The following is a 27,710-nucleotide window of genomic DNA, read 5'->3' on the forward strand; positions in this document are numbered from 1 at the left end:
TTTTCTGTTTGACCAAAATTGAACTCAATTTAGCATCTGTTTATCTGTGCTGAGCGTCGCCAATAAGGCATTTAATGAACTTTGGAAATTTCCCTTTCTCTGCAAATTTTAATGATCAAATTATGGATATCCTTATTAAAGAGAAGTCAAGTGCAAGTTTAGTTAGATTCTGTCATCCTGCTGTACATATTTTGATTAGCATGCCAAAGTAGCTGTCCAAAACTCTTACAGGGCATTGGATGGAGCATTTTGTTCCTTTACATGTTGGGTCTCTCTTTTTAGTCACTTTGCTTCTCTTGTAAGTTTAGGTATGCCCCTTCAAGAAACCATAACGGGCACAATTGCCTGCACCCCAGAACCTATTACGCCTCTAAAAGCCAATCTGCCAATCCATCAGAGGAGGGGAGTTGAGAACATTTTGGCTGAAAGAAGTGTAAGACTTGGGCAGCCTGGAAAGAATTGGAGAGCAGCTATTTTTGGAAAAGTATAATTAGAAAACATGTCAGTGGAGACAGTGTCTTCAAATCCTGCTTGGAAACCAGTGTTCGTTTTTTGTGAACAAAACCTAAATTCTGTTTTGGGTCATTTCCAGCACATTATGGGCGATATTTTAAAATAAAATCGGCTGACTTGTGCTGAAGCCAGGGTCTTTGTAGACAAACTTTACAGGTTTCGGTATTATGCTCTATGTCATTGACTGCAGGTTGTGCATCCTTTTTGAATGCAGGGGCTTGCTTTCTGTTAGTCCAAACTAGATTTTTTTTTAAAAATCTCCCTTCGATTCCAAAATTAAACCAGTTCAGGCTTGAAACTGGCTGATTTCTTCAGCAAAGCTATCCATGTGACACTGAGTCCATGCCATCTGTAGCAATTGTCCAAAACCTACGCATTTGCTTGTATTGCAGCCTTCTGAAATGCAATTGAAGTCAGTCAGCATAGTACTTATGTTATAGGATGTATGATTCCAAAATGTGACCGAATTGTTTGGAGAGAGGAGGTAAATCCCAGCCCAGCTGTTGAGTTTAAATTCAATTGAATTAATAAATCTGGAATGAATACCAAGCGGAAGTATTGACCATGCAAGTACCAGATTAGGTTAAAAGCCCCCCGGTTCACTGATGTACTACAGGGATTGAAATCTGCCTAAATTTGACTGCAATGTGATTGATTTTCAGCTGCCCTCTAAAATTTTCAAGCAAGCCACCTAGTTCTATTCATGAAAGTGATAACCTCAAGGACAAATGAGGGATGGGCAATAATGCCCATCTTCCATGAATGAATTAATAATGGTAGTCACCAAGATTGCACCTATTTCTGAGTTCAAACTTAATATGGCAGGGTGTATAAAACACTCAATGTGCCTTGTGCGTGAACTTGAAACAGCCTGCATTTCTGTAACTCACCTATTAGGAAAATGCCAACAGGTGTAAGTTATTAACTCTTTATGCCCATCCTGCCTTGAGCCATATCCCTTAAACCTCCTGGATAGCAAAAAAAAATCTATCAATCTCAGGTTTACTAGCAGTTGAAAGCTAACTGTTAAGACCTCGATTTCTTTTTCCCCCAAAACTACCATGCCTATGTCCATCATAATCACTGTGTTTGTTTCAAAACCAAGTGTGCGCTCACACAATTATTTTGTTACCAAACAGATTTCATGTCTGCCTTTTAACAGTGGAATACCATCCTCTCAGGATTTTATTAGCATCTTCAGCTTTACAGTTGATGTCTCAGCCCATAATTCTGCTTTGTAAATAGTGTCAACTAATGGCAGTACAGATCACTAGAACTCCTATGTATTTATTTTTGATGCAGGTCTGATTTGGGTGGTATGGGTGGCCTTTTCTGTAACCTTGATGGCCAGTTGGATCTGTGCCCCCCTGGAATGGACCATGCCTGCAGTCAGGTCAGCGCTGGGACACTACTCGCCATCAAATTAAGACTGCGGGATTTCCACCAACTCCTCCTTGACCCACCAAAGGCAAGCCTGATATCAAATTCATTTTTATTACTGTTACTTTCTGATACAAGCACTGTAGGTGGGGGGAGATGGTGGCAATGTGTTAATGAAACTGGACCAGTAATCAAGAGGCCTGGAAATTACTGAGCTTGTGGGTTCAGATCTTACTAAGGTGGTTGGTGGAATTTAAACTAAATTTATTCATTTAAATAAAAAAAGTTTATAACAATGACCTTGAAACTATCATTGTAAAAATCAGTCTGGTGTACTAATGCTGTTTAAGGAAGGAAATTTGACATCCTTATTTGGCCTGACCTACAGAATTTAATGATTCTTAACTGCCCTTGGAAGTGGCTAAGCAGACCACTTTCAGTTCAAGGGGTAACAAATGCTGGCCTTGCCAGTGATACTCACCTACCACGTAAAAATTGATTAGAGAGTCATGGAAAACATATAGGAGCTTTTACTAACCTTTCTATATGGAGAAAAATATGGGAATTGTTAGTGGGGGCGGAGGGGGTAATCATTTGGTGTAAATCTATAATGAGTAAGTGTTGAAGAAGTGTTAAAAGGCATTGTGCACTCCACTCACTAGATAAACAAAGTTAAATTTCAGCTCAGATGGGACTTGTCAACTCTATTTATAATCCCTGAGAATGAGTTACAGATTAGATTTTAATTAAGGGTTTCAGACTGGCTATAACTAAAATAATGGATTCCTGAGAATGAATTATAGATTGGAAATAAATGAAGGTATTCATATAGTTTATATATGGCATAACAGGTATCCAAGAATGAGTTATTGGTTGACTTTACTTAAGGATTTTGGATAGTTGGTCTACAGATTAGCATATTAGCTAGGATTGAGTGATAGGCTAGATCATAACTGGGTTTGGATTTTTTAAATAATACAGAGGATACCTTGAGTAGGTACAATGGAGTGATTATAAGGCTCTCACCAGTTTAAATGTTGTGCTTTTGGTGAGATTTTGTATTGTGACTGGTGGTGCTAATTAATCGAAGTTGCTGAGAAGCCATTTCTCTTATGTGGAGACTCTCGTACTAAGGGTTGTAGTCTGAGGGCCTGGTTCTGCCACTGAGCGCTGTGCCAGGTAGAAATTTCTTTACTCGGCGTAATGAATCTTCAAAACGTTCTCTCCAGAAGGCCGTGGATCTAATCAATGACCATATCCAAGACACTCAAGTTTGGTGCTGTGTGGATAGGGAGAGAAAGTGGAGTTGATGTAAAACGTCAGTCATGACCTTATTGGATGGAAAGCAAACTTGAGGGGACATAAGAACTACTGTTGGTTCTAGTACTTGTGTCCGAATCTGAGGATTCTATTAACAAGCAACGCCCATTCATTGCAGGATTCTAGAAATCATTTGATGATGATGTTTGTTTTATCTTACCCCTCAAATTTAATTTTCTTTATTTTTCTTTCTTTTGCTACAGAAGGGTAAAATGGTGACTACTTGGGGTACCCTGGACCCACCCTTAGGGAACACACGGGTTCACGTTGTCAAACTCATCACCAGTGTCTTGCAAGTGAACAATAGTGAAGTGAACCAAGAGCTGATGGAGTTGAACACGCTGGATGTTCTTCTTGTGAGTGTGGGGAAGGTTACCTGTTAGTGAAGGAAACAAAATGAGTAAAACTAATCCGTTATTCTGACCTCATGCAGCGCGTGTACTGAACTGGCTGCACTGAGGCAAAAGTCTGTTGCACTGCCTGAAAGGGTGATGGAAGCAAATTCAGCAGTAACTTTGAGGAAAAAAACAATTGAATAATTATTTGATGGGGAAGGGCTAGGGGCTGGGACTGATGAGTGTCTTTTCCACTCTTGATGAGCAAAATGGCCACTTCCTGCCTCTCATCATTCTATAATACTTGATCATCGGTTGTGTTGGATTCTATAATTTGTTTCTTCAGAAGTCAAATGGTGTCTTATAACACTGTACTGTAACTCCTGACAGTTCAGCAGACATTTCTCTGTTGGTTCCCACTGTGTGTTGCAGACTGATATTAACTGTGGTTGGCGTATTACTGTTGACCTCTAGACCTTGGACAGAGGAGGAACAGCCAAATTTCTCCTCCTCGTTGCAACCCAATGATTCTTGTAGAAGCATTGCATCTGTAGTCTCAATTCATAGAATCAAAGAATTCCTACATTGCAGAAAGAGGTCATTCAGCCCACCGTATCCCCATAATCCTGCATTTCCCATAACCCACTTAACCTGCATGTCCCTAGACACTCCGGGCAATTTAGCATGACCAGTCTACCTAACTTGCACATCATTGGACTGCAGGAGGAAACCGGAGCATGTGGTGGAAACCCATGCTGACATGGGGAGAATGTGCAAACTCTACACACTGCTGGAATCGGACCTGGCTCCCATAGCTGTGAAGCAGCAGTACTAACCACTGAGCCACCGTGCTGCCCATCAAGGGTCAGCTATGGTGCACACTGTAATCTGAATAGAGTAATTTGAGAATTATGGCTGCAAGTGTCTTTGTAACCACATTTCAGAAAGTGTTATTTTTGTAAGAATGTGAAAAGAATCAATGATTATCTTCAAGGTGATAGGAGAAATGTGTGTGGCGGACATGTTATATGTATGTTTTATCGTAAATCTATTGTCATCTTCTATAGTAGCAGCAGATTGTGGCAAATTGAAACTGTCATTTTTGTAAAAAAAAGTTAACCAGCTGATGAGTTGTCAGCATCCTGCTTGGTGTGTTTTTTCTTACAATTCAACTCTAATGTCCATTTATTTTTAATGGGTCTGCCTCACCAGGATCTCTACTTCAAGTATGTGTGGAATAACTTCCTCCATTTGCAAGTGGAGCTGTGTATTAGCACAGCGTTGGGGAACCCTCCAGCTGAAGATTGCACTGAAACCAATGCAGAAAGTCACACTGAAAACAGCACCGAATCCCCCCGAGAGAATCCACTCATCAAGCACGTAAGTAACTTTGTCACTCTTGATGAGATGTGCATTTTAGTTTTAGAATTCATCAGGAAAGCTTGGTACAGTAGGTTCAATACTGCCATTTAATTTCTGAGGCTTGTATTCAAATCCAGTGGAAACTGAATGGGATTAAAGCTTCCTTTTCCTGCTCTCTGTAAAGGTCCTAATGAGAATTGATTTTCAGTAATCAGTGTAACCTAGTAAGTCTCATGAATAGAGTGTAAACGTAACATGGGTTAGTGAATAGGCACCTTCACATTTTTTTCTTGATTATTCATTTGACATGGGTATCATTGGCAAGGCCAGCATTTTCTGAGATGTGGTGGTACAGTAAAATTAGATGTTGTCAGTGTACATTGGAACCTGAAATCATATCTTCAGTCTCATTTATGTGGCTTTTCTTTTTAATTAGCTGTTCCAGAAGTGCCGGTTGTTGCACCGAGTGGTGTCAGCCTGGGAAGAAAATGAAAGAGTGCAGTAAGTATCCGACAAACCTGAGGGATACCTGGCAGAGAACGAAGCGCAAGTCATGTGTAGCGAGCAGCCTGGGGTTCTGTACATTGCCCTCCAATCAGCTTTTGTTTGCAGAACCCTTGATTCCAGGCCTGGTCTGCCAGGTTCCCTTATGCCTCTGCCATGCGTTTGCCATGTGAAACACTGCTGGCGAGTTACTTACTTATTTTTATTTTCTACTCTTTATCTTCTTTGTTCAGGTAGCATTCTCAGTTATTTAAGTTGCCCCCACCCCCGCACCCTCCCCTCTCTTTTACAATGGGGCAAGGCAAGAAGGCTTGTACCTGGGCTGGAATGGGGATCGATCAGGGCTTCTGGATGAGCTCTGTGAACGTACTGAATCACACGTGAGCCACTAGACAACTGAGCTTAACTAACAGTTCCACTCGTTTGCTCAGTTCAACTATTTTGGGGAGCTCTAACTAGAAAGGTCACTCATGACTGAGCTGCCATGTTCTCCCTGCAGTTTCCTTCAGGCATGCCCACAGAGTGGGTGCTGGAATCAGAACCATAGATTCCCTATATTGTGGGAAAAGGCCATTGGACCCATTGAGTCTGAACCAACCAAAGAGCATTTCCACCACCACCACTCCCACTATTCCTGTAACCCCACATATTACCATGGCTAACCCACCTAGCCTGCACATCCATGGACGCTACAGGTGAGGCCATTCCACCTAACCTGCACATCTTTGGGCGACTGGAGGAAACCCACACAGCGTGGTTCTGGGTTTGTGGATCAGTAGTAAAGCTCTGCATGTTTATTTTCAGTAAGAAAAGCAAAATACTGAGAGTGCTAGAGATCTGGACTGAAAGCAAAGTGCTGGAGAAACTAGCAGATCTGGCAGCTTCTATGGAGAATGGAGAGTTAATGGTCCAACATACCACCTCTTTGGAGCTTGTTACTTTTAAGGAGAATATGAAAGCACCTCACAGGCAGTTGCCCGAGGATAGATTGAACCCACTGTCTGGCATTGAGGCAGTAGTGCTAACCACTGTGTCACCGTGCTGCCTGCAATTATGCCTGATAGCACAAGAAACTGCGTACCTCTGTCTTACCCCACATTGTGTTTATGATCTGAGAATGATGATCCTGGCTGAATTCATTTAGAACAGCAAGGATCATAGATCAAATCAGGAACCTGAGGACCTGCTGCATCCAAGGATGCCCTTGCCCTCTAGCACGTTGATTGAACACCTTATTTGTGTCTTTGAATTCTCTCCCATCCAAAAGGATCGAGAACAAGAGACACAGATTTAAGGTGATTTGCAACAGGAGAAATTGTGATGTGAGATAAAACATTTTCGCACAGCCAGTGGTTTGGCTCAGGAAAGCACTGCCTGGGTATGTAGTGCAGGCAAGTTCAGTTGTGGCATTCAAGGAGCATTAGATGATGGGTTGAATAGAAACAATTTGTGACATTGCAGGGAAAAGACAGGAGTATAGCATTAAACCACAATGCTCTTTTGCCATGCTGGTGCAGACACAATGGATCAAATGGCCTCCTTTGCTTATAATATTTCTGTGATTCTAGTAATGTTAATACCACACTGATAGAATTCATAATATTATTTGTTTAGAATGCCTTGTTTGCCTGCTCATCAGCCAGGAAAATAAATAATTATTTTGAGCTTCTACTCGTTTCCTAGCATCTGGCAAATGACATGACCAAACCTGCAACACAGGAGAGATTTGAGGCATGGAGAAAAGTTAAAATGAACGATTTATTTTCCAAATGTTGAAGTCAAGTAAAACCATGAGTGAAGATACAGATTCTCTGAAGAAATAATAATTCATTGCTTTTGCACCTGTTTTGGAAGGAAAACTAAAAATAGGGTCTTGGAGAAACATTATCTCAGTGTACAGATGGAATTGCACATGAACGATGCAGATCTAGAAAGCAGTATGTGGCTCTGGGTTTCATTGGGTCAGTAGTAAAGCAGTGCCTGTTATTTTCAGTAACCGAAGCAATATACTGAGGATGCTAGAGATCTGGACTAAAAACACTGCTGGAGAAACTCAACAGATCTGCAGCTTGTATGGAGAAAGTAGGAGAGTTAATGATTCAACACGACTCTCCTTTGGAGCTGGTTACTTTGAACCCTGTGACAGATGGATAAGCTGCTTGAATCTGAATTTCCACAACTTGTTTGTCTGCTCAGGATCCTTCAGTTATCTCCCCACAAATTTTCTCCTTTATTCATGCAGCAGTGCAGCATGAGAGGAGGTCTGCTTCTGAGCTTGCAGGCAGTGCTTTTCAGGATACTTCTGTCATCAGGTAGAAGTCAAGAGTCGGATCTCAAACTTCTTTACCCTTTCGTTGTCAAGGAACGGTGAGGAAAAATAGGAGTGCTCCCAGATGCTGGCCACGCTGAGATCAGCTCACGCTGGTTTGGGTTGAGATCTTTTTGCTCCCTGTGGTTTGACACTATGTGTTTTCCACATACTGTGAAAGAAATTTTTGTTGCTTGATGCACATGTTTATGATGTGAGAGTCTGATCTGGACCGTTGTTGAATTATTTTTCTTAATTTAGGTCGGAAGGTGGCAGGCGGAAAGGCTACATGGGCCATTTAACAAGAATAGCAAACGCTATGGCACAAAACTCAGAAAACGGTCCTAACCACACTTCAATAGCACAGATGATCAAAGGTAATTTGTTACTTAACCAGTAGGATGTGAAAGACAATGATTGACTATTGATATCAGACTGTGAAATGACTGTGGTAAATACAGACCTGCTGTGTGCTTAGTTTAAAAATGTATCAGCTGGGTTGGAATCACTCAAAAGAATGTCAGCTTGAAACCAGCTCACATTATACACCCTGACGTCAGCATTGCTAACACCCTTCGAAAAAGCCAGTTCCCACAAAGGTCAATACCTTTCTATCAGGCAGTGAGGTGCTCCTCATGGACACCAAGACCAGTGAAAGGAGACTTTCAGATATTTGAGAAGTGGAGATACTGGGGTGGACAAACTCAGAAGTCTCACAACACAAGGTTATAGTTCAACAGGTTTATTTGAAATCACTAGTTTTTTGAGCACTGCTCCTTCATTTGGTGATTTTCAGGTCAGGCCACCTGACAAAGGAACAGCACTCCGAAAGCTGGCGGTTTCAGATAAACCTGTTGGACTATAAAGGGGCCCCAGTGGCCTAATGGATAAGGCACTGGCCTCCTAAGCCAGGGATTGTGGGTTTGAGTCCCATCTGGGGGGACTATAAACTTGTGTTGTGTGGCCTCTGATTTTGGATATTTGAGTGTTGAATGCCCATGTGTCTGACATTGGCACTCTGGGTGGTAATGATCTTTGAATTGATAGAAGCTGCAAATTTCTCACAATTTTCCAGTGGTTAATACCAGATTACACAAGAGTGATGTCAGGTATTAATGGATACTGAGCTTCTTAAAAGAGGACAAATGAAATTGGCTACGTTTCCTTGACCCTGAAGCTTGTGACAGCTAATGGTGTGCAGAGTTTGTATAACTGACTTCTGTCTTTTTTCAGAACTGCCAGATGAAGAGAGGGAGCGATGGGACAAGTTTGTTCTAGGATCACTGTCTGAAATGAACAAGAAAAATACTGTTGATCTGGTAAGTTTGTATTATGGCTGAGAGCCACTGGCCAGCCTCCAAGGATTGCTACTTCTGGCTGAAAATGATCAAGGGTTTCATTTTTGTTCAGGGCGCCTTGATGTTCTACAGGAACTGCTCTTCTGTTTCACCTTGCTAACTGGCAGGGAAACAGTGCTCCTTCCAGCTAGCATTTGAATCAGTAGCACAACACAAGTTTGAGGAACAACACGTCATTTTATATTTGCACATTTTCCATTTATGCAGTTCGCAGCCTTTAGGAGTCATTGTTGAATTCCACAACCTCCGAGCCAGACTGCAAGATGTCTGTCCTCCATCGCTCTAACATTCATCGCCCCACCCATCTCCACCAACAGCCTTGTCATGTTTGTGCCTTGTTTACTTTGCTGTCAGCAAACAGAGTCCGTTTTCTCCTCTTCACATTTTGCTGTGCATCCATCTTGCATCTCTATTTCTGTTTCACCAGTTTGCAACACCTTTGCCTTTTGTGTTGGGACTGGCACACAATCTGTTTTCCACCCTGTCAAAAGTATAAGAAAATACCATCTTCTGTCCCTTTTGAATCTGAAAAAGAGTCCTATCGGACTTAAAACGTTAACACTGTTTCTCTCTGCACACATCTGAGTTTCTTCAGTACTTGTGATAATGGGAACTGCAGATGCTGGAGAATCCAAGATAATAAAGTGTGAAACTGGATGAACACAGCAGGCCAAGCAGCATCTCAGGAGCACAAAAGCTGACGCTTCGGGCCTAGACCCTTCTTCAGAGAGGGAGATGGGGAGAGGGAACTGGAATAAATAGGGAGAGAGGGGGAGGCAGACCAAAGATGGAGAGAAAAGAAGATAGGTGGAGAGTAGAGTATAGGTGGGGAGATAGGGAGGGGATAGGTCAGTCCAGGGAAGACGGACAGGTCATGGAGGTGGGATGAGGTTAGTAGGTAGGAAATGGAGGCGCGGCTTGGGGTGGGAGGAAGGGATGGATGAGAGGAAGAACAGGTTAGGGAGGCAGAGACAGGCTGGGCTGGTTTTGTGATGCAGTGGGGGGAGGGGACGAGCTGGGCTGGTTGTGTGGTGCAGTGGGGGGAGGGGACAAACTGGGCTGGTTTTGGGATGCGGTGGGGGAAGGGGAGATTTTGAAGCTGGTGAAGTCCACATTGATACCATTGGGCTGCAGGGTTCCCAAGTGGAATATGAGTTGCTATTCCTGCAACCTTCGGGTGGTATCATTGTGGCAGTGCAGGAGGCCCATGATGAACGTGTCATCTAAAGAATGGGAGGGGGAGTGGAAATGGTTCGCGACTGGGAGGTGCAGTTGTTTGTTGCAAACTGAGCGGAGGTGTTCTGCAAAGCAGTCCCCAAGCCTCCGCTTGGTTTCCCCAATGTAGAGGAAGCCACACCAGGTGCAATGGATACAGTATACCACATTGGCAGATGTGCAGGTGAACCTCTGCTTAATATGGAAAGTCATCTTGGGCCCTGGGATAGGGGTGAGGGAGGAGGTGTGGGGGCAAGTGTAGCACTTCCTGCGGTTGCAGGAGAAGGTGCCAGGTGTGGTGGGGTTGGAGGGCATTGTGGAGCGAACAAGGGAGTCACGGAGGGAGTGGTCTCTCCGGAAAGTAGACAAGGGTGGGGATGGAAAAATGTCTTGGGTGGTGGGGTTGGATTGTAGATGGCGGAAGTGTCGGAGGATGATGCGTTGTATCCGGAGGTTGGTGGGGTGGTGTGTGAGAACAAGGGCGGTTGTGGCGGGGGCGGGGGCGGGGTGTGAGGGATGTGTTGCGGGAAATGCTGGAGACGCGGTCAAGGGCGTTCTCGACCACTGTGGGGGGAAAGTTGCGGCCCTTGAAGAACTTGGACATCTGGGATGTGTGGGAGTGGAATGCCTCATCCTGGGAGCAGATGCGGCGGAGGCGGAGGAATTGGGAATAGGGGATGGAATTGTTGCAGGAGTGTGGGTGGGAGGAGGTGTATTCTAGGAGCTGTGGGAGTCACTGGGCTTGAAATGGACATCAGTTACAAGCTGGTTGCCTGAGAAGGAGACTGAGAGGTCCAGGAAGGTGAGGGATGTGCTGGAGATGGCCCAGGTGAACTGAAGGTTGGGGTGGAAGGTGTTGGTGAAGTGGATGAACTGTTCGAGCTCCTCTGGGGAGCAAGAGGCTGCACCGATACAGTCATCAGTGTAACGGAGGAACAGGTGGGGTTTGGGGCCTGTGTAGGTGCGGAAGAGGGACTGTTCCACGTAACCTACAAAGAGGCAGGCATAGCTGGGGCCCATGCGGGTGCCCATGGCCACCCCCTTAGTCTGTAGGAAGTGGGAGGAATCGAAAGAGAAGTTGTTGAGGGTGAGGACGAGTTCGGCTAGGCGGATGAGAGTGTCGGTGGAGGGGGACTGGTCGGGCCTGCAGGACAGGAAGAAGCGGAGGGCCTTGAGGCCATCTGCATGCGGAATACAGGTGTATAGGGACTGGACGTCCGTGGTGAAAATGAGGTGTTGGGGGCCAGGGAATTGGAAGTTCTGGAGGAGGTGGAGGGCGTGGGTGGTGTCACGGACGTAGGTAGGGAGTTCCTGGACCAAAGGGGAGAAAATGGAGTCCAGATAGGTGGAGATGAGTTCGGTGGGGCAGGAACAGGCTGAGACAATGGGTCGACTAGGGCAGGCAGGTTTGTGGATTTTGGGAAGGAGATAGAAACGGGTGGTGCGGGGTTGGGGAACAATGAGGTGGGAGGCCCACTGCACCCGGTGCGGCTTCCTCTCCACTGGGGAAACCAAGCGGAGGCTTGGGGACCGCTTAGCAGAACACCTCCGCTCAGTTCTCAACAAACAACTGCACCTCCCAGTCGCGAACCATTTCAACTCCCGCCTCCCATTCTTTAGATGGCATGTCCATCATGGGCCTCCTGCACTGCCACAATGATGCCACCCGAAGGTTGCAGGAACAGCAACTCATATTCTGCTTGGGAACCCTGCAGCCCAATGGTATCAATGTGGACTTCACCAGCTTCAAAATCTCCCCTCCCCCAACTGCATCCCTAAACCAGCCCAGCTTGTCCCCTCCACCCACTGCACCACACAACCAGCCCAGCCTGTCTCTGCCTCCCTAACCTGTTCTTCCTCTCACCCATCCCTTCCTCCCACCCCAAGCCACACCTCCATTTCCTACCTACTACCTCATCCCACCTCCTTGACCTGTCTGTCTTCCCTGTACTGACCTATCCCCTCCCTACCTCCCCACCTATACTCTCCTCTCCACCTATCTTCTTTTCTCTCCATCTTTGGTCTGCCTCCCCCTCTCTCCCTATTTATTCCAGTTCCCTCACCCCATCCCCCTCTCTGATGAAGGGTCTAGGCCCGAAACGTCAGCTTTTGTGCTCCTGAGATGCTGCTTGGCCTGCTGTGTTCATCCAGCTTCACACTTTATTATCTTCTTCCGTGCTTCATTTGTTTCAGGAGCAGGAATGCTACCGGATTCTGTTATATTGCTCCAGCTGACAAAAAGTAAATCTTAGACTGATTTTAGAGTGTAACATTGACAGATTAATTTTGACCTGCTTTCAGGGCTGAACTAGATAGAGCATGTTGGATATATTCACCAATGAAAGTCAATGAAATTAGACTTCAGGCACTATAAGCAGATAGCCAGTAAACTAGAGGTGCTGATTATGTGTCTAGAAGCAAGTCATTGGCTAAGTGAAGGCACTATTGTACTGGCTGCTCTCCTTCTGTACCCCTGAGGGAAGAATTGGGAGTGGGAAGAGAGGTTTGAGGAGCAAGGGCCCAACAACAGTGACTTTACTAACAGGCATGTACTCACCACCAGATGTATTAAACATAACATATCAAGAAATTGCTGTGTCTGTGTTTTTTTTAAAGCCTATTTTTGCTCTTTTACACTATAGTTTGAAGGTGTAACATCCTGTATAATCTTGACAGTATTGCCTTCTAACTTGTGCATCCTATGATTAAAGTCACTTACTCTCACTGACGTTGGGAGTAACTTTGGACGTTCACAGTCCTAAATCATTAGGATAGTCATGTGCTTTTAGAATGATTGACTTATATCTGCATATTTTTGAGAGATTTAAATGGTGTTCTGTAAAGCTTTGGTATATTGGTTTTTGCCATAAGTAATATTTAACGTTTGTGGCTCAGGTAAATATGCGGAACCTACACTCCTCAAGTGATGATGATGAGAATGATCTGAAGGAGTTCAGCTTCCCGCAGGAGGCTGTTCTACAGCAGGTACAAACTAGGAGCAGCATGGAGTTTATCTTTCTCTCTCATTCATCTCTTTCTGTGCTTCTTACTTCTCTCTTTGTGACCCTTTTCTGAGGGGGAGGAAAAGTTGTGTCACATAATTATCTTGAAGTCTGGGTGAATTATTGCCAGTTGTTAACTGACCAATTTCCTGAAACTCTTGTCCTTTCTTCAAGATTGTTCAAGTGCTGTTTAGTGAGGGCCGCTTAGCACAGTTGATTGGACAGTCGGTTGCTGATGCAACATGATGCTGCACTGGCTGAGGTTACTATTGAATGATTCTCTTGCTTAACCTCTCCCCTTGCCTGAGGTGTGGTGACTCTCTGGTTAAACCGTCACCAGTTATCTCCTTCTAATGAGAGAGCAGCCCTGTGGACCGATAGGACTGTAGTGCATTTATGTTTACTGATGGAGTAGGTGGCCTCATTATTAAATTTAACACTGGAAACAGTGGCAAATTCAGAGTTGGGGATGCAGTGGCCTAGTGGTATTATTGCTGGACTGTTAATGCAGTCACCCAGATAATGGTCTGGGGACCCAGGTTCAAATCCCACCATGGAAGATGGTAGAATTTGAATTCAATAAATATCTGGAATGAAGATTGAAATGAAGACCATGAATCCATTGCTGATTGTTGGAAAAACCCACCTGGTTCGCTAATGCCCTTTAGGGAAGCAAACTGCCGTCCTTACCTGGTCTGGCCTACGTGTGAATCCAGACCCACAGCAATGTGATTGATTCTTAACTGTCCCGTGGGCAATTAGAGATGACGCAGTAAATGCTGTCTAGCCAGTGACGCCTTTATCCCGTGAATGAATAAAGGAAAAATAAAAATTTCAGTCTAACATAAGCAGCAAGGTTCTGTCGCTCACTTTCATGAGTCTAAAAATTATCCCTATGTTTTGGAACTCAGGTTTATATCTAAGCTTGGCACTTGCCCTTTGCTCTGAGTGATGGATGTATTGCTTGTGGTATATTTTCAGGCATTCTCAGACTACCAGATCCAACAAATGACTTCAACATTCATTGATCAGTTTGGCTTTAATGATGAGGAATTTGCTGAGCAGGAGGAAAGTGTGAAGTAAGTTCTGTTTGCTGGTGATGCAACTACTTGTTTTCAGAATCGGGGAAATTACACTTAGAAAAAGTTATATCCCACCACTGTGTGCAGATTATTAGAAACATCTTGGAAGCTTAAACTTCTGAATGACCAGGCTATGAAGCATTTTGGGATTTTAGAGATTAGTCCAATACAGCCCCTCAAACTTGCTCTGCCATTCAATAAAATTGTGCCTTGTCAGGTTGTGGTCTCAACCCAACTTTCCAAACTGCCTCAGTGATAATGGGAACTGCAGATGCTGGAGAATCCAAGATAACATAGTGTGGAGCTGGGTGAACACAGCAGGCCAAGCAGCGTCTCAGGAGCACAGTAGCTGACATTTCGGGCCTAGACCCTTTATCAGAGAGGGAACTGGAATAAATAGGGAGAGAGGGGGAGGCGGACCGAAGATGGAGAGTAAAGAAGATAGGTAGAGAGGAGAGTATAGGTGAGGAAGTAGGGAGGGGATAGGTCGGTCCAGGGAAGATGGACATGTCAAGGAGGCGGGATGAGGTGGTAGGTAGGAAATGGAGGTGCGGCTTGAGGTGGGAGGTATCAATGTGGACTTCACAAGCTTCAAAATCTCCCCTTCCCCCACCGCATCCCAAAACCAGCCCAGTTCTTCCCCTCCCTCCACTGCATCACACAACCAGCCCAGCCTGTCTCTGCCTCCCTAACCTGTTCTTCCTCTCACCTATCCCTTCCTCCCATCTCAAGCCGCAGCTCCATCTCCTACCTACCACCTCATCCTGCCTCCTTGACCTGTCCATCTTCCCTGGACTGACCTATCCCCTCCCTACCTCCCCACCTGTACTCTCCTCTCCACCTATCTTCTTTACTCTCCATTTTCGGTCCGCCTCCCCCTCTCTCCTTATTTATTCCAGAACCCTCTCCCCAACCCCCTTTTCTGATGAAGGGTCCAGGCCCGAAACGTCAGCTTTTGTGCTCCTGAGATGCTGCTTGGCCTGCTGTGTTCATCCAGCTCCACACTTTGTTATCTTTCCAAACTGCCTCCCAAGTGCTACTTCTGTTTAACTGCAAATACAAATGGGGCAGCTGCATGTTTCAAAGTTCCTCCAGTCTACGGATGCTGAAAATCAGAAACAAAAACAGAAGTTGCTGGAAAAACTGAATTCATTGAATTTGTCTGGCAATTTCTGTTTTTGTTCATTACTTTGATATTTTCCAGGGTGAGAAGGATTAGTTGAGGAAAGGTGAAAGGAATTGGAGCTCTTTTAATTTAAAGCACATCGAGATCGAACAGACCCTCATGTATGAGGTGTTTAAAAAGGTTAAGTGGAAAGAACTGTTTCCAATTACGAACAACATAGCCCCACACTTGAACTATTGTATCCTTGTCCAAGAGTTCTTAATTGTTCTTAAGCCATTGTGTTATGTGGGGTAAGGCTAGGAGTCAGGCCTGAAAAGCTACTTTCGATAGTATGGGGATTGAACGTATGCATTTGGCAATATTCTGATCGAGGGCATAATTTTAAGAATGGAAAGCAAGAGTTGAGAAGATTATGTGGTGTTACAACAACACAGAGGACCCTGTACAGTGGGAATAGAATTGAGAAAGAACTGGGGAAATATCTTGGAGTAGAAAATTATGAAAGTAGTATTTGGGCAAAGGACAGGTCAATACATCTGACCTTGAAACAGTGTCACAGAGATGTACAGCATGGAAACAGACCTTTCAGTCCAACTCATCCGTGAGATCAGATATCTTAAATTAGTCTAGCCACATTTACCAACGTTTGGCCCTTTTCCCTCTAAACCCTTCCTATTCGTGCACCCACCCAGATGCCTTTTAAATGGTGTAATTGACCAGCCTCCTCCACTTCCTCTGGCTGCTTGTTCCATGTGCACACCACCCTCCACATAAAAACGTTGCCCTTTAAGCCCCTTTTTAAAACTTGCTCCTCTCATCTTAAACCCATGCCCTGTAGTTTTGGACTCCCCTACCCTGGGGAAAATGGCCTGAGCTATTCACCTTTATTCATGCCCCTCATGATTTTGTAAACCTCTATAAGGTCACCCCACAGCCTCTGACATTCCAGGGCAAATGACCTCGGCCTGTTCAGCGCCTCCCAAAAGGTAAAACCCTCCACCCCTGTCAACAACCTTTGTAAATATTTTCAAGTTTCACAACATCTTTCCAAGAGCAGGGAATTGAATGCAGTATGCAAAAAGTCACCTAACCATTGATACGTACAGCCTCAACATGACCACCCAACTCCCATAATCAATGCACAGACCAATAAAGACAAGTCTACCAGACACCTTTTTCACTAATCTGTCAACCTGCGATTCCATTTTCGAGGAACTGTCAACCTGTACTCCAACAACAGCAGCACTCCCCAGGACCTTACCATTAAATGTATATGTTCTGCTGTGATTTGTCCTCCCAAAATGCAGCACCTCACATTTAACTAAATTAAACTCCATTTGCCTCTCGTCAGCCCATTGACCCATCTGATCAAGATCCCGTTGTACTCTGAGGTGAACTTCTTTGTGTCGATTACACTATTAATTTTGGTGTTACCTGCAAACTGACTAACTGTTCCTGCTATATTCACATCCAAATCCTTTATGTAAATGACAAAAAGCACCCAGATAACCCAGCTCCGATCCTTGCAGCGCACCACTGGTTATAGGTTTCCAGTCAAAAAAGCAACCCTCTACCACTGCCCTCTGTCACCTATCTTTAAACCAGTTGTGCATCCAAGTGGCTAGTTTTCCCTGTATTCCATGTGGTCTTACCTTGTTAACCAGTTTACTGTGCTGAATGTTGTCAAATGCTTTACTGAAGTCCATATATACTTACACCACTCTGCCTTCTTCAATCCTCTTAGTCACTTCTTGGGAAAAAAAAACATAGTGAGCTGTTCCTTTATTGTAAGATGCTGTGACTTTTGAAACGTGCAGGTATGAATTTACTAGTTAGAGTTGCCAGCAGCTGCAAGGTTTCACATGCACACTCATTAGGCACATATTCTTGCATTCAAAAGTTGTAAAGGAATTATTTTTACCTGAGTTGTTACCGTATGATTGAGAAGAAAAAGGCCATTTCCCCTTTCAGGAGATCAATGTTGACGCTTGTTTCCTATTTAATCAACAGTTCCCCATTCGAGAGAGCAGCCAACATCAGCTTTGTTTTTGACGCCAACAGTGACAGTGTAAGTGTAAATTATGCGTTTTAATTCTTTGATGTGATACTGCAAAAATAATTTGCACAGTTCCTTGGCTCAGATTTGCCATACACGCATACAGATGAATTGGGTTGTTTGAGAGAGTTTTGTAACTCTGTTGACATGGGTGAATGAGAGAATTTGTGACGAGATCTACCCTTAATTGATGTGAATTATAATTTCACAACAAGCATGATTTCAATGATTTCAAAACTTGCGTGCAAGGCTAATTTTCTTTCTTGCTTCTCAGCCAAACACAAATCTGTTTGAGGAATGTTGGAAGGAGCGAATACGGCAGTTCAACGATGATGAAGGCTCAGATGAAGATGATGTTTGGCAAGAAAAGGATATGCGTTTTGCAACAGATGCACCACGTGTGCCACGGTACGCATTGGGGTTTGTCAGAGAGCAGTTTCTTGCCCTCTGCTTTCCAGTATGGTACAGTTCCACAAGCTGCATTTAATAAACCCTCCGAGCACACTGAACTTAGAAAGTGGGGAATCTTTAGCATGATGGTCGTATCATTCGGCAACTTATCCAGTGCCTGGGCTGCTCCCCAGGGGACAGCGGTTCACTTACCATCCTGCCTGCAGACAGAACTTAAATTCAATTAATTAGTCATAGAGCCATAGAGCTATACAATGTGGGAATAGACCCTTCAGTCCAACTCATGCATGCCCGACAGATATCCTAAATTAATCTAGTCCTATTTGCCAGCATTTGACCCGTATCCCTCTAAACACATCTTATTCATCTATCTATCTAGATGTCTTTTGAATGTTGTAATTAGGTTAGATTCCCTACAGTGTGGAAACAGGCCCTTTGTCCCAACAAGTCAACACCGCCCCTTGATACATCCCACCCAGACCCATCCCCCTATAACCCTCACACTCCTAAGTACTACGGGCAATTTAGCATGGCCCAACCACCTAGCCTGCACATTTTTGGACTGTGGGAGGAAACCGGAGCGCCCGGAGAAAACCCACGCAGACACGGGGAGAATGTGCAAATTCCGCACAGAGAGTCGCCCAAGGGTGGAATCGAACCCAGGTCCCTGGTGCTGTGAGGCTACACTGCTAACCACTGAGCTACTGTGCCACCTCAAATGTACCAGCTCCACCACTACTTCTGGCAGTTCATTCCATAAATGTACCACCCTCTGCATGAGAAAAGGTACCCCAATTAGGTCCCAATTAAATCTTTCCCTTCTCACCTTAAATCTGTGCCCTCTAGCTTTGGACTTCCCTACCCTGGGGAAAAGACCTTGGCTATTCACCCTGTCCGTGCCCCTCATGATTTTATAAACCTCTATAAAGGTCAGTCCTCAGCCTTCAATGCTCCAGTGAAAATAGCCACTGCCTATTCAGTCTCTCCCCATAGATCAAACCCTCCAACCCTGGCAATATCCTTGTAAACCTTTTCTGAACTCTTTCAAGTTTCACAACATTCTTCCTAAAACAGGGGGACCAGAATTGAGCGCAGTATTCCAAAATTGGCTGAAAGTGTCCTGTACAGCTTCAGCATGACCTCCCAACTGCTATACTCAATGCACTGACCAATAAAGGCAAGCGTATCAAAAGCCTTCATCACTATCCTGTTTACCTGCAACTCCACTTTCAAGGAATTATGAAGCTGCATTCCAAGGTCTCTTCATTCATCAACATTCTCTAGGACCTTATCATCAAGTGTACAAGTCGTGCTCTGATTTGCCTTTCCAAAATGCAGCACCTCACATTTATCTAAATTAAACTCCAGCTGCCACTCCTCGACCAATCTGATCAAGGTCCCATTGTACTCTGACACTGTTCACCATCGAGTTTTGAAAAGATTTGTAGCTCAGGTTGAGGTTCTGGATGTGAGTTTGCTCGCTGAGCTGGAAGGTTAGTTTTCAGACGTTTCGTCACCATTCTAGGTAACATCATCAGTAAGCCTCCGACGAAGTGCTGGTGTTATGTCCCACTTCCTACTGTCCCACTGTTCACTATGCCACCAATGTTTGTACCATCTGCCCACTTACTAACCATGCCTCCTATGTTCATATGGGGAGGTGATGCCTAGTGGTATTATCACTGAACTGTTAATCCAGATAATGTTCTGGGGACGAATCCCACTAAGGCAGATGGTGGAATTTGAATTCAACGCATATCAAGAGTTAAGAATCTGATGATGACCATGAATTCATTGTTGGATAAACCTATCTGATTCACTAATCTCCTTTAGGGAAGGAGACTGACATCGTTACCTGGTCTGGCCTCCATGTGATCCCAGACCCACAGCAATGTGGTTGATTCCTAACTGTCTGGGCAATGAGGGATGGGCAGTAAACACTGCCTGGTCAGCGATGCCCTCATCCTGTGAATTTTTTAAAAATCCAAATCGTTTATATAAATTGATAAACTCAATTGATTTATGTAAAAATTTGAAATTAAAAAACCAAGGCCATGTAACTATCTTTGCAGTTTATTAATGCCCTTTAGGGAAGGAAATCTGCCAGCTTTAACCAGTATGGCTTCCATGTGACTTCAAACCTACAGAAACGTCATTGACCTGAACTGCCCTCTGAAATGACCTAGCAAGCAACTCAAGTGCATTTGGAGATGGGCAATATATTCTTGCCTAGCCAATGATTTTCCCCATCCACAAAAAGAATAACTTTAAGAAAGGTTATTTTAAAATACAAGTGCATCTCAGCTAAACAAGTATTCATTCATAATCCATTTCTAACACAATATTGATAATTAATAGGAAACTGATTTTTTTTTCTTTTTCTGCACCTCAGGCACTGCAGAACTGATATCTCCCCTGCAATCACCTAGCCCAGAACAGATAGTGAGCGTCTCTGGGCCTTTCAGGTCAACTTTACCCTCCCATGCATTTGTTTGAACCACCTGGACAGCCACTATTCCAAATTTAGCAGCAGTTAATCTGTCACTATTACTGCCTGAAATGCACAGAAGTGACTCTCAAAAACACCACAGCTTACTCTTGTTTGTGTGTCTGTTGCAGAAGCTCTGGCAGTACAGACAGTGAAGGAAGCAGAGACTCTGAAGAGGATGATGATGAGGATGGGGGGCAGAGCACCATTAAGCCTGCAGATGAGAAGGTGGACTTAGACCCCCATAAAGGTGCGAGAATGCTGAGGTTTTGACTTGATTACTTTCAAGGTATTCAAATTATTGTTTCCAGTGGCAGCTTCTCATTGGGCCCCTGGATCGGAGGCTTTGTTGAAGAAGATACAGCTGGTGCAAGGAAACCATTGTAAATTAGAAAGCCAGTACCAATTTTATTGATCACTTATGGCTGATTTATTTGTGTAAGAAATGTTCTACTGAAGCATCGAGAGGATGGTGGGAGACTTCCACCCATTTTGGACATTTCTTCATTGAACAAAAGTTGCCCCATACTGCAAGAACAGTTGTGCGTTTTGTTTTATGTTTTTGCACCTATCCAGAGAAGAAATGTTTGTGGTGAATGGAATCCTTTCATTTCAAGGGGCCTAGTATCTGCTTCATAAGCTCCCAGATCAGGTAGAAATAAAAACACTCAGAATTGATTTATAGATTGTTTGTGGCTTATTTCTTCCAAAGATATTTTGGTACTTAAAAGATTGTGAAATATGTGGACTAACCAAACTTTGATATCCATTGAGGATAACTTATTAAAAGTCAACTGTCAGTTATATAGCACTCCTGATTAAAGAAAACATGTAGTCACTATTATGCTCCTGATCTGTCATTTTTTTAAACCTAATTCATACAAAAATCCTCGTCCAGTTTTTTAAAATCTTAACTTGCTTTGCATACCGACTGTTACTGACTCTGAATAACTGCTAATCTTTAACTGACTTCTGCTTGCCAGTACCTGCCGTCAGTTCACCACAGCTCCTGGCTTGTTAGCCTCACTGACCTTACTGTTTGCTGATTCACTTTGCTGGTCTTCCCTGTTATCCTTTCTGTCATTGACCTTCCAGCATGCCTCTCTGTCCGCCCCTGGCCGCTCAACGCATGCCACTTCTCTCCACAAGACTTTGTCATGAGCGAGGATTTAGGAGGGGAGCAGCCAAAAGGACAAAGTGGGTGAGGAAGAAAGATGGGGCTGCAAGTGAGAGGTAGACAGGGAGCGGAGAGGACATTTGGGTGCCGAGTTTGCAAGTTGGATAGCCCCGGGAGCAGGAGGGTTAGGGAGGCGGGAGGGAAGAGGCAAGCAGGACTTGCAAGCCACAGGAAGGACAAACCAGGACCTCATCATTAATACTGGTGATTGAAGTTGACATTTCAGTGCCTTTGGAGAGAGAGGTAATTCCAAAAGACCATTTACTGAAACCAGAACTGAGCCCAGCATGCCATCGACTGGTATGGGCATGCACACATGGTCTTTAAATTAGGTTCTTGGTAAAGTACAAGTTGTTACACAAGTCTGCAATTGTGCATGTAATTCATGAACCTATTGGATATATGAAATATATATATTCATGCATTCATTTTATTAAGCTTTATGTACATATTTGCATGTTCTCTTAAGCCATTTTAGGGTAACGTGCATCCATCTGTTAGACTTGAGACTGTTAAACTACCTTACTACTGCTGGAAAAGGGGGGATTGAATGTGAGAAGTTCTAGTTCAGTCAGACTGATTTTCATTGAGGAAACGGTTTTTAGTACAATTCTTACTGTTTCCTACTTCAGTAGTATTTTCTTACCTGTAAAGTTCTTTGAGATGTAAAGTGGTTACAAAAAGTACAATATGAATATACTTGTTTCTTATTGAAGTTTTAATTTGACTTTCAGAAGCTGGTTGGACAGCAAACTTTGATGCTGTACCTATGGCAAATACAGATGCCAGTCAGAGTGTTGCTGATGCTGGATTTAGCGCTTGGGACAACACCGAATCTGCTACATCACCACCCCCAATAGAAGGATGGGCAGTGTTTGCCAGCTTTGCTTCCCAGGCAGGGTAGGAAATACAACTACGAAAATAAACTATTATTTCCTCTTAACGAGAAAAAAAGGAAACTGCAGATACTGGAAATCTGAAAAACAGAAATAGCTGGAGAAACTCAGCAAATCTGAGAGTGTCCATGGAGAGGAAAAAGTCTGTTTCGGATTTATTAATGCCCCTTCTCTTCCTCCTTGGAAGGACTGACTGATTCATTTGTAGGCAGGGTAACCCCTGTATTAATGATCTTTCATTGTAAACCCTCTTTTTTTAAACTTGAAAACTAGAACCAAATTAACTGTCCTTTAAAGGTCACTAAGCTCTTTACATGTAAGTCTAGATCATACAATCGGCTGATTCCATGGTCGGCCACAATTGTACCATGTTCTGCTCTTCCCCCAAACTCTCCCTCCATTTCCAACTCGATAAAGACTGGATGCAAAATAAGAACCAGAAGAACTGCGGGTGCTGTAAATCAGGAACAAAAACAGAAGTTGCTGGAAAAGCTCAGCAGGTCTGGCAGCATTTGTGAAGAAAAAAATTCAGAGTTAACATTTTGGGTCTGCTGACCCTTCCTCAGAATTGATTACCTTTTGTTTTTTTTTCTTCACATATGCTACCACAACTGAGCTTATCCAGCAACTTCTTGTTTCTGTTAAAAACTGAATGCATCAATTCACACCTTGCCTTTCATCCCATCAGCTGCTAAGAAGCTCATGTTTGGCACAGATTGTCAACCTTGCCTTGCCTTGTAGTGTGTAAGTCTCACCTGTACCCAGTCAATGTAGAACCATAGAAAAGCTATGGGACAGGAAGACGCCATTCAGTCCATCATATTTGAGATGTCTAGCTGCCCATGCTAATCCCACTTTCTAACACTATATCTGTCGTCTCGCATGTTGCAGCGCATTGGGTGTAGATCCAAGTACCTTTTAAATGAGTTGACGGGTTTCCTCTCAACCACCAAACTGGGCAGCAAATTCCAAACAACCACCGGCTTCTGCAAATATTTTGCCCCCTCCAGTTGTCTTACCAGTTACCTTAAGAGAGTCTCTATACATTTTACCAAGTTCTTGAATAAGAACCTGTCTCCTCATGAATGGCAGGGTGACACAGGAATTGAGCAGAACTTCCAATCTCCTGTCCATTATCAAGACTTCCATCCGTGACCTGCTAATTCTTTCGTTTGTACTTCTGGTGTCGCCATGTTCAAATACTCCTATATTTTCTGAGCTAACTTCCACCTTCCGCTCTCCATAAACTTGACTTCACCCAGACCTCAACTTCTGGTTCATCTCAAATTACCCCTTCCACCCATCATGCCTGTGCTCTCTAAACCTGCCTTGGATCCTGACCCACCAACGTTTCGACATTCGAATGTTGACCCTACCGTCATTGATTTACACATGTGGATTGGTCCATTTTAGTGAGGGTAGTGAAGGGCTTACCGTTGGCCTGTTGCCCAGTATATGCCTGTCTTTAGGGCAAGGAGGGAATGCATATAGTTTGGGGCGGATGGAGGGAGATATGTGGGCAAAAGGGAGAAAAAAGGTACTTCCTCAAGACAAGGCTCAAATTAACTGCCCGAGTTGGATCTGGGCCTGAGACCATGCTGATTTTGAACTAATTTTGCCATTACTTTGATAGTCCAGAGGCTGTGCACTCACTGTCTCTGAAGAAGGAGTAACAGCCTAGTAAAACAGCCGTGGAAACCCCGAGTGCAATTTTAAGGCAAATTGGCAGCAGTCATCCCCAGACGGGCTTCAGTTAATCAGAATATCATTTCTTTCAGGCCCTCTGGACGTTTGCGAACAAACTCTCCTGTATCTATGGAAACAAATTCTGCTCCTATAGATGAGCTCCAGAGTAGTGGTGATGGACACAGCAAAACAGCAGTTGAAACAAGTGAGTTCTTCGCAGAGATCTGTATTATATGACTGAAGATTGTAGACTAAGCTAGAATTCTAATAAATGGATTTGGCTGTTTTACCATAATCATGATAGATAGAATTTTGATTTTGCTAGTTTGTCTTCCTATGGTATGTACTTCCAACTCGACAAAGACTGGATGCAAAATAAGAACCGGAAGAACTGCAGGTGCTGTAAATCAGGAACAAAAACAGAAGTTGCTGGAAAAGCTCAGCAGGTCTGGCAGCATTTGTGAAGAATAAAAAATCAGTTAACATTTTGGGTCTGCTGACCCTTCCTCAGAATTGATTACCTTTTGTTTTTTTTCTTCACAGATGCTACCACACCTGAGCTTATCCAGCAACTTTTTGTTTCTGTTAAAAACTGAATGCATCAATTCACACCTTTCCTTTCATCCCATCAGCTGCTAAGAAGCTCATGTTTGGCACAGATTGTCAACCTTGCCTTGCCTAGTAGTGTGTAAGTCTCACCTGTACCCAGTCAATGTAGAACCATAGAAAAGCTATGGGACAGGAAGAGACCATTCAGTCCATCATATTTATGAGATGTCTAGCTGCCCATGCTAATCCCACTTTCTAACACTATATCTGTCGTCTCGCATGTTGCAGCGCATTGGGCGTAGATCCAAGTACCTTTTAAATGAGTTGACGGGTTTCCTCTCAACCACCAAACTGGGCAGCAAATTCCAAGCAACCACTGGCTTCTGCAAACATTTTGCCCCCTCCAGTTGTCTTACCAGTTACCTTAAGAGAGTCTCTATACATTTTACCAAGTTCCTGAATAAGAACCTGTCTCCTCATGAATGGCAGGGTGACACAGGAATTGAGCAGAACTTCCAGTGTCCTGTCCGGAGACTCCCGTATTCACACGTTTTCATTTCGTTAACTTGCGTTCAAAAACAGCAGACTACAGGGTCAAACTCTTCTTCCAAATATGTCGGATGTCAAATAGAAATGGTGAGGTGACCGTTCAGTCCCGCAAACCTGTTCCTTCATTAATTTAGATCATGGATGGGCTTTGTATTCCACTTCCCAGCTGGATTCTACAACCCTTGCCTAGCAACCAGTTTCAAATTTTGACTGTCCCCTCAGCCTCACCGGTTGTTTTCTGAGGAAAAGAGTTACAGAATTCCAATGCATTTTGTGTGAAGGGGCCCGTCTTGACATTCTCCCTGATCAGCCTGGTCCAATTTTTAAGATGTTGCTCTCAAAGGAACTTGTTTCTGCATTTTTACCCCATCAACTCTTTGAGTCAATTCACACGGCTCAATAGGGGCGGCACAGTGGCTCAGTGGTTAGCACTGCTGCCTCACAGTATCAGGGACCGGGGTTCGATTCTAGCCTTGGCCGACTGTCTGCGTGGAGTTTGCACATTCTCCCTGTGTCTGCGTGGGTTTCCACTGGGTGTTTCGGCTTCGTCATACAGTCTAAAAATTTGCAGGTTAGATTAATTAACCATGCTAAGTTGCCCATAGTATTCAGGGATGTGTCGATTAGGTGGGTTATGGTGGGATGTTCTGAGAGTCGGTGTGAACTTGTTGGGCCAAAGGGCCTGTTTCCACACTAGGGATTCTATGATCTAAAATAAGTTGTCCAACACCAGGGAATACAGTCATTTTTCAAATTTCTTTCATTGGATGTGGACATTGCTGGCATAGCCAGATTTTTTGTCCAACTCTAATTGCCCTTGGGAAGGTAATGCTTTATGCAAGCAGTCCTAATGTAACCATTTTAACCCAGTTTGTACAGTTACGTTTTGCTTTCTGTGCAAACATAATTGTGTTGCCAAGTCTGTTACCAGATGCTAATTCCTTTGACTGAACTATTAATTATCCTTGGCCATACTAGTACGGGTGTTTCTGTGCCTTCAGTCAGAAATATTCTTATTTAATTTCCGCATTGGACTCCTTCACCTACTGTGAGAGCCTCTGACTGTCAGTGTGATGAAAATGAAAATGATGTTTTTGTCCTTTTTTAATTGTCCTAACTTTTCCTTCCTTGAGGCAATAGCTTTAAAAATGTGCTGCTAATAGCTTTGCACGATATAATGTAACAAATACTTACACTGCTTGTGCCAAAATGTGTAAATACCGAGTTCAGGATTGGGTGTTGCTTTGTGTATATTACTCATAGCCTTTTCACTTTTTAAAGAAATATGCAGCACAATTGTATACAATTTGAGTACTGCACCTGTAGGCAAGGGGGCTCGTCCAGGGCAATCCAATCACCACATATCCAACTTCAAATAATAGAACATAGAACATTACAGCATAGTACAGGGCCTTCGGCCATCGATGTTGTGCCGACCTGTCATACCGATCTCGAGCCCATCTAACCTACACTGTTCCATGTACGTCCATATGCTTATCCAATGACAACTTAAATGTACCTAAAGTTGGCGAATCTACTACTGTTGCAGGCAAAGCGTTCCATTCCCTTACTACTCTCTGAGTAAAGAAACTACCTCTGACATCTGTCCTATATCTTTCACCCCTCAATTTAAGGCTATGCCCCCTCGTGCTCGCCATCACCATCCTAGGAAAAAGGCTCTCCCTATCCACCCTATCTAACCCTCTGATTATTTTATATGTTTCAATTAAGTCACCTCTCAACCTTCTCTCTAATGAAAACAGCCTCAAGTCCCTCAACCTTTCCTCATAAGACCTTCCCTCCGTACCAGGCAACATCCTAGTAAATCTCCTCTGCACCCTTTGCAAAGCTTCCACATCCTTCTTATAATGCGGTGACCAGAACTGTACACAATACTCCAAGTGCGGCCGCACCAGAGTTTTGTATGGCTGCAGCATAACCTCTTGATTCCAGAACTCGATCCCTCTATTAATAAAAGCTAAAACACTGTATGCCTTCTTAACAGCCCTGTCAACCTGGGTGGCAACTTTCAAGGATCTGTGTACATGGACACTGTGATCTCTCTGCTCATCTACACTACTAAGAATCTTACCATTAGCCCAGTACTTTGCCTTCTGGTTACTCCTACCAAAGTGCATCACCTCACACTTGTCTGCATTAAACTCCATTTGCTACCTCTCAGCCCAGCTCTGCAGCTTATCTATGTCTCTCTGCAACCTACAGCATCCTTCGTCACTATCCACAACTCCACTGACCTTAGTGTCGTCTGCAAATTTACTAACCCATCCTTCTACACCCTCATCCAGGTCATTTATAAAAATGACAAACAGCAGTAGACCCAACACTGACCCTTGCGGTACACCACTAGTAACTGGTCTCCAGGATGAACATTT

At 43.9% G+C, this 27,710-nt stretch overlaps 1 protein-coding gene and 1 non-coding gene across 3 annotated transcripts in view; both read left to right on the forward strand.

Moving 5' to 3' along the window:
* Positions 1–27,710, forward strand: part of LOC125447091 (serine/threonine-protein phosphatase 6 regulatory subunit 3-like) — a 96,434-nt gene that overhangs the window by 44,984 nt on the left and 23,740 nt on the right. For both annotated transcript variants that reach the window (XM_048521194.1, XM_048521193.1), the window contains exons 8-20: positions 1,816–1,981; positions 3,417–3,569; positions 4,761–4,928; positions 5,347–5,411; positions 7,984–8,099; positions 8,956–9,041; positions 13,191–13,280; positions 14,279–14,376; positions 17,516–17,573; positions 17,836–17,969; positions 20,592–20,710; positions 22,372–22,537; positions 24,312–24,424. In XM_048521194.1, coding sequence (XP_048377151.1) covers positions 1,816–1,981; positions 3,417–3,569; positions 4,761–4,928; positions 5,347–5,411; positions 7,984–8,099; positions 8,956–9,041; positions 13,191–13,280; positions 14,279–14,376; positions 17,516–17,573; positions 17,836–17,969; positions 20,592–20,710; positions 22,372–22,537; positions 24,312–24,424 — 1,532 coding nt within the window. The remainder of the gene's footprint in view (positions 1–1,815; positions 1,982–3,416; positions 3,570–4,760; positions 4,929–5,346; positions 5,412–7,983; positions 8,100–8,955; positions 9,042–13,190; positions 13,281–14,278; positions 14,377–17,515; positions 17,574–17,835; positions 17,970–20,591; positions 20,711–22,371; positions 22,538–24,311; positions 24,425–27,710) is intronic.
* On the forward strand, positions 8,592–8,664 carry trnar-ccu (transfer RNA arginine (anticodon CCU)). Its single transcript has one exon. It is a non-coding gene; the product is annotated as a tRNA-Arg (tRNA).

The sequence above is a fragment of the Stegostoma tigrinum genome, chromosome 38 (genome assembly GCF_030684315.1).
Source record: "Stegostoma tigrinum isolate sSteTig4 chromosome 38, sSteTig4.hap1, whole genome shotgun sequence".
Classification (NCBI taxonomy): domain Eukaryota; kingdom Metazoa; phylum Chordata; class Chondrichthyes; order Orectolobiformes; family Stegostomatidae; genus Stegostoma; species Stegostoma tigrinum.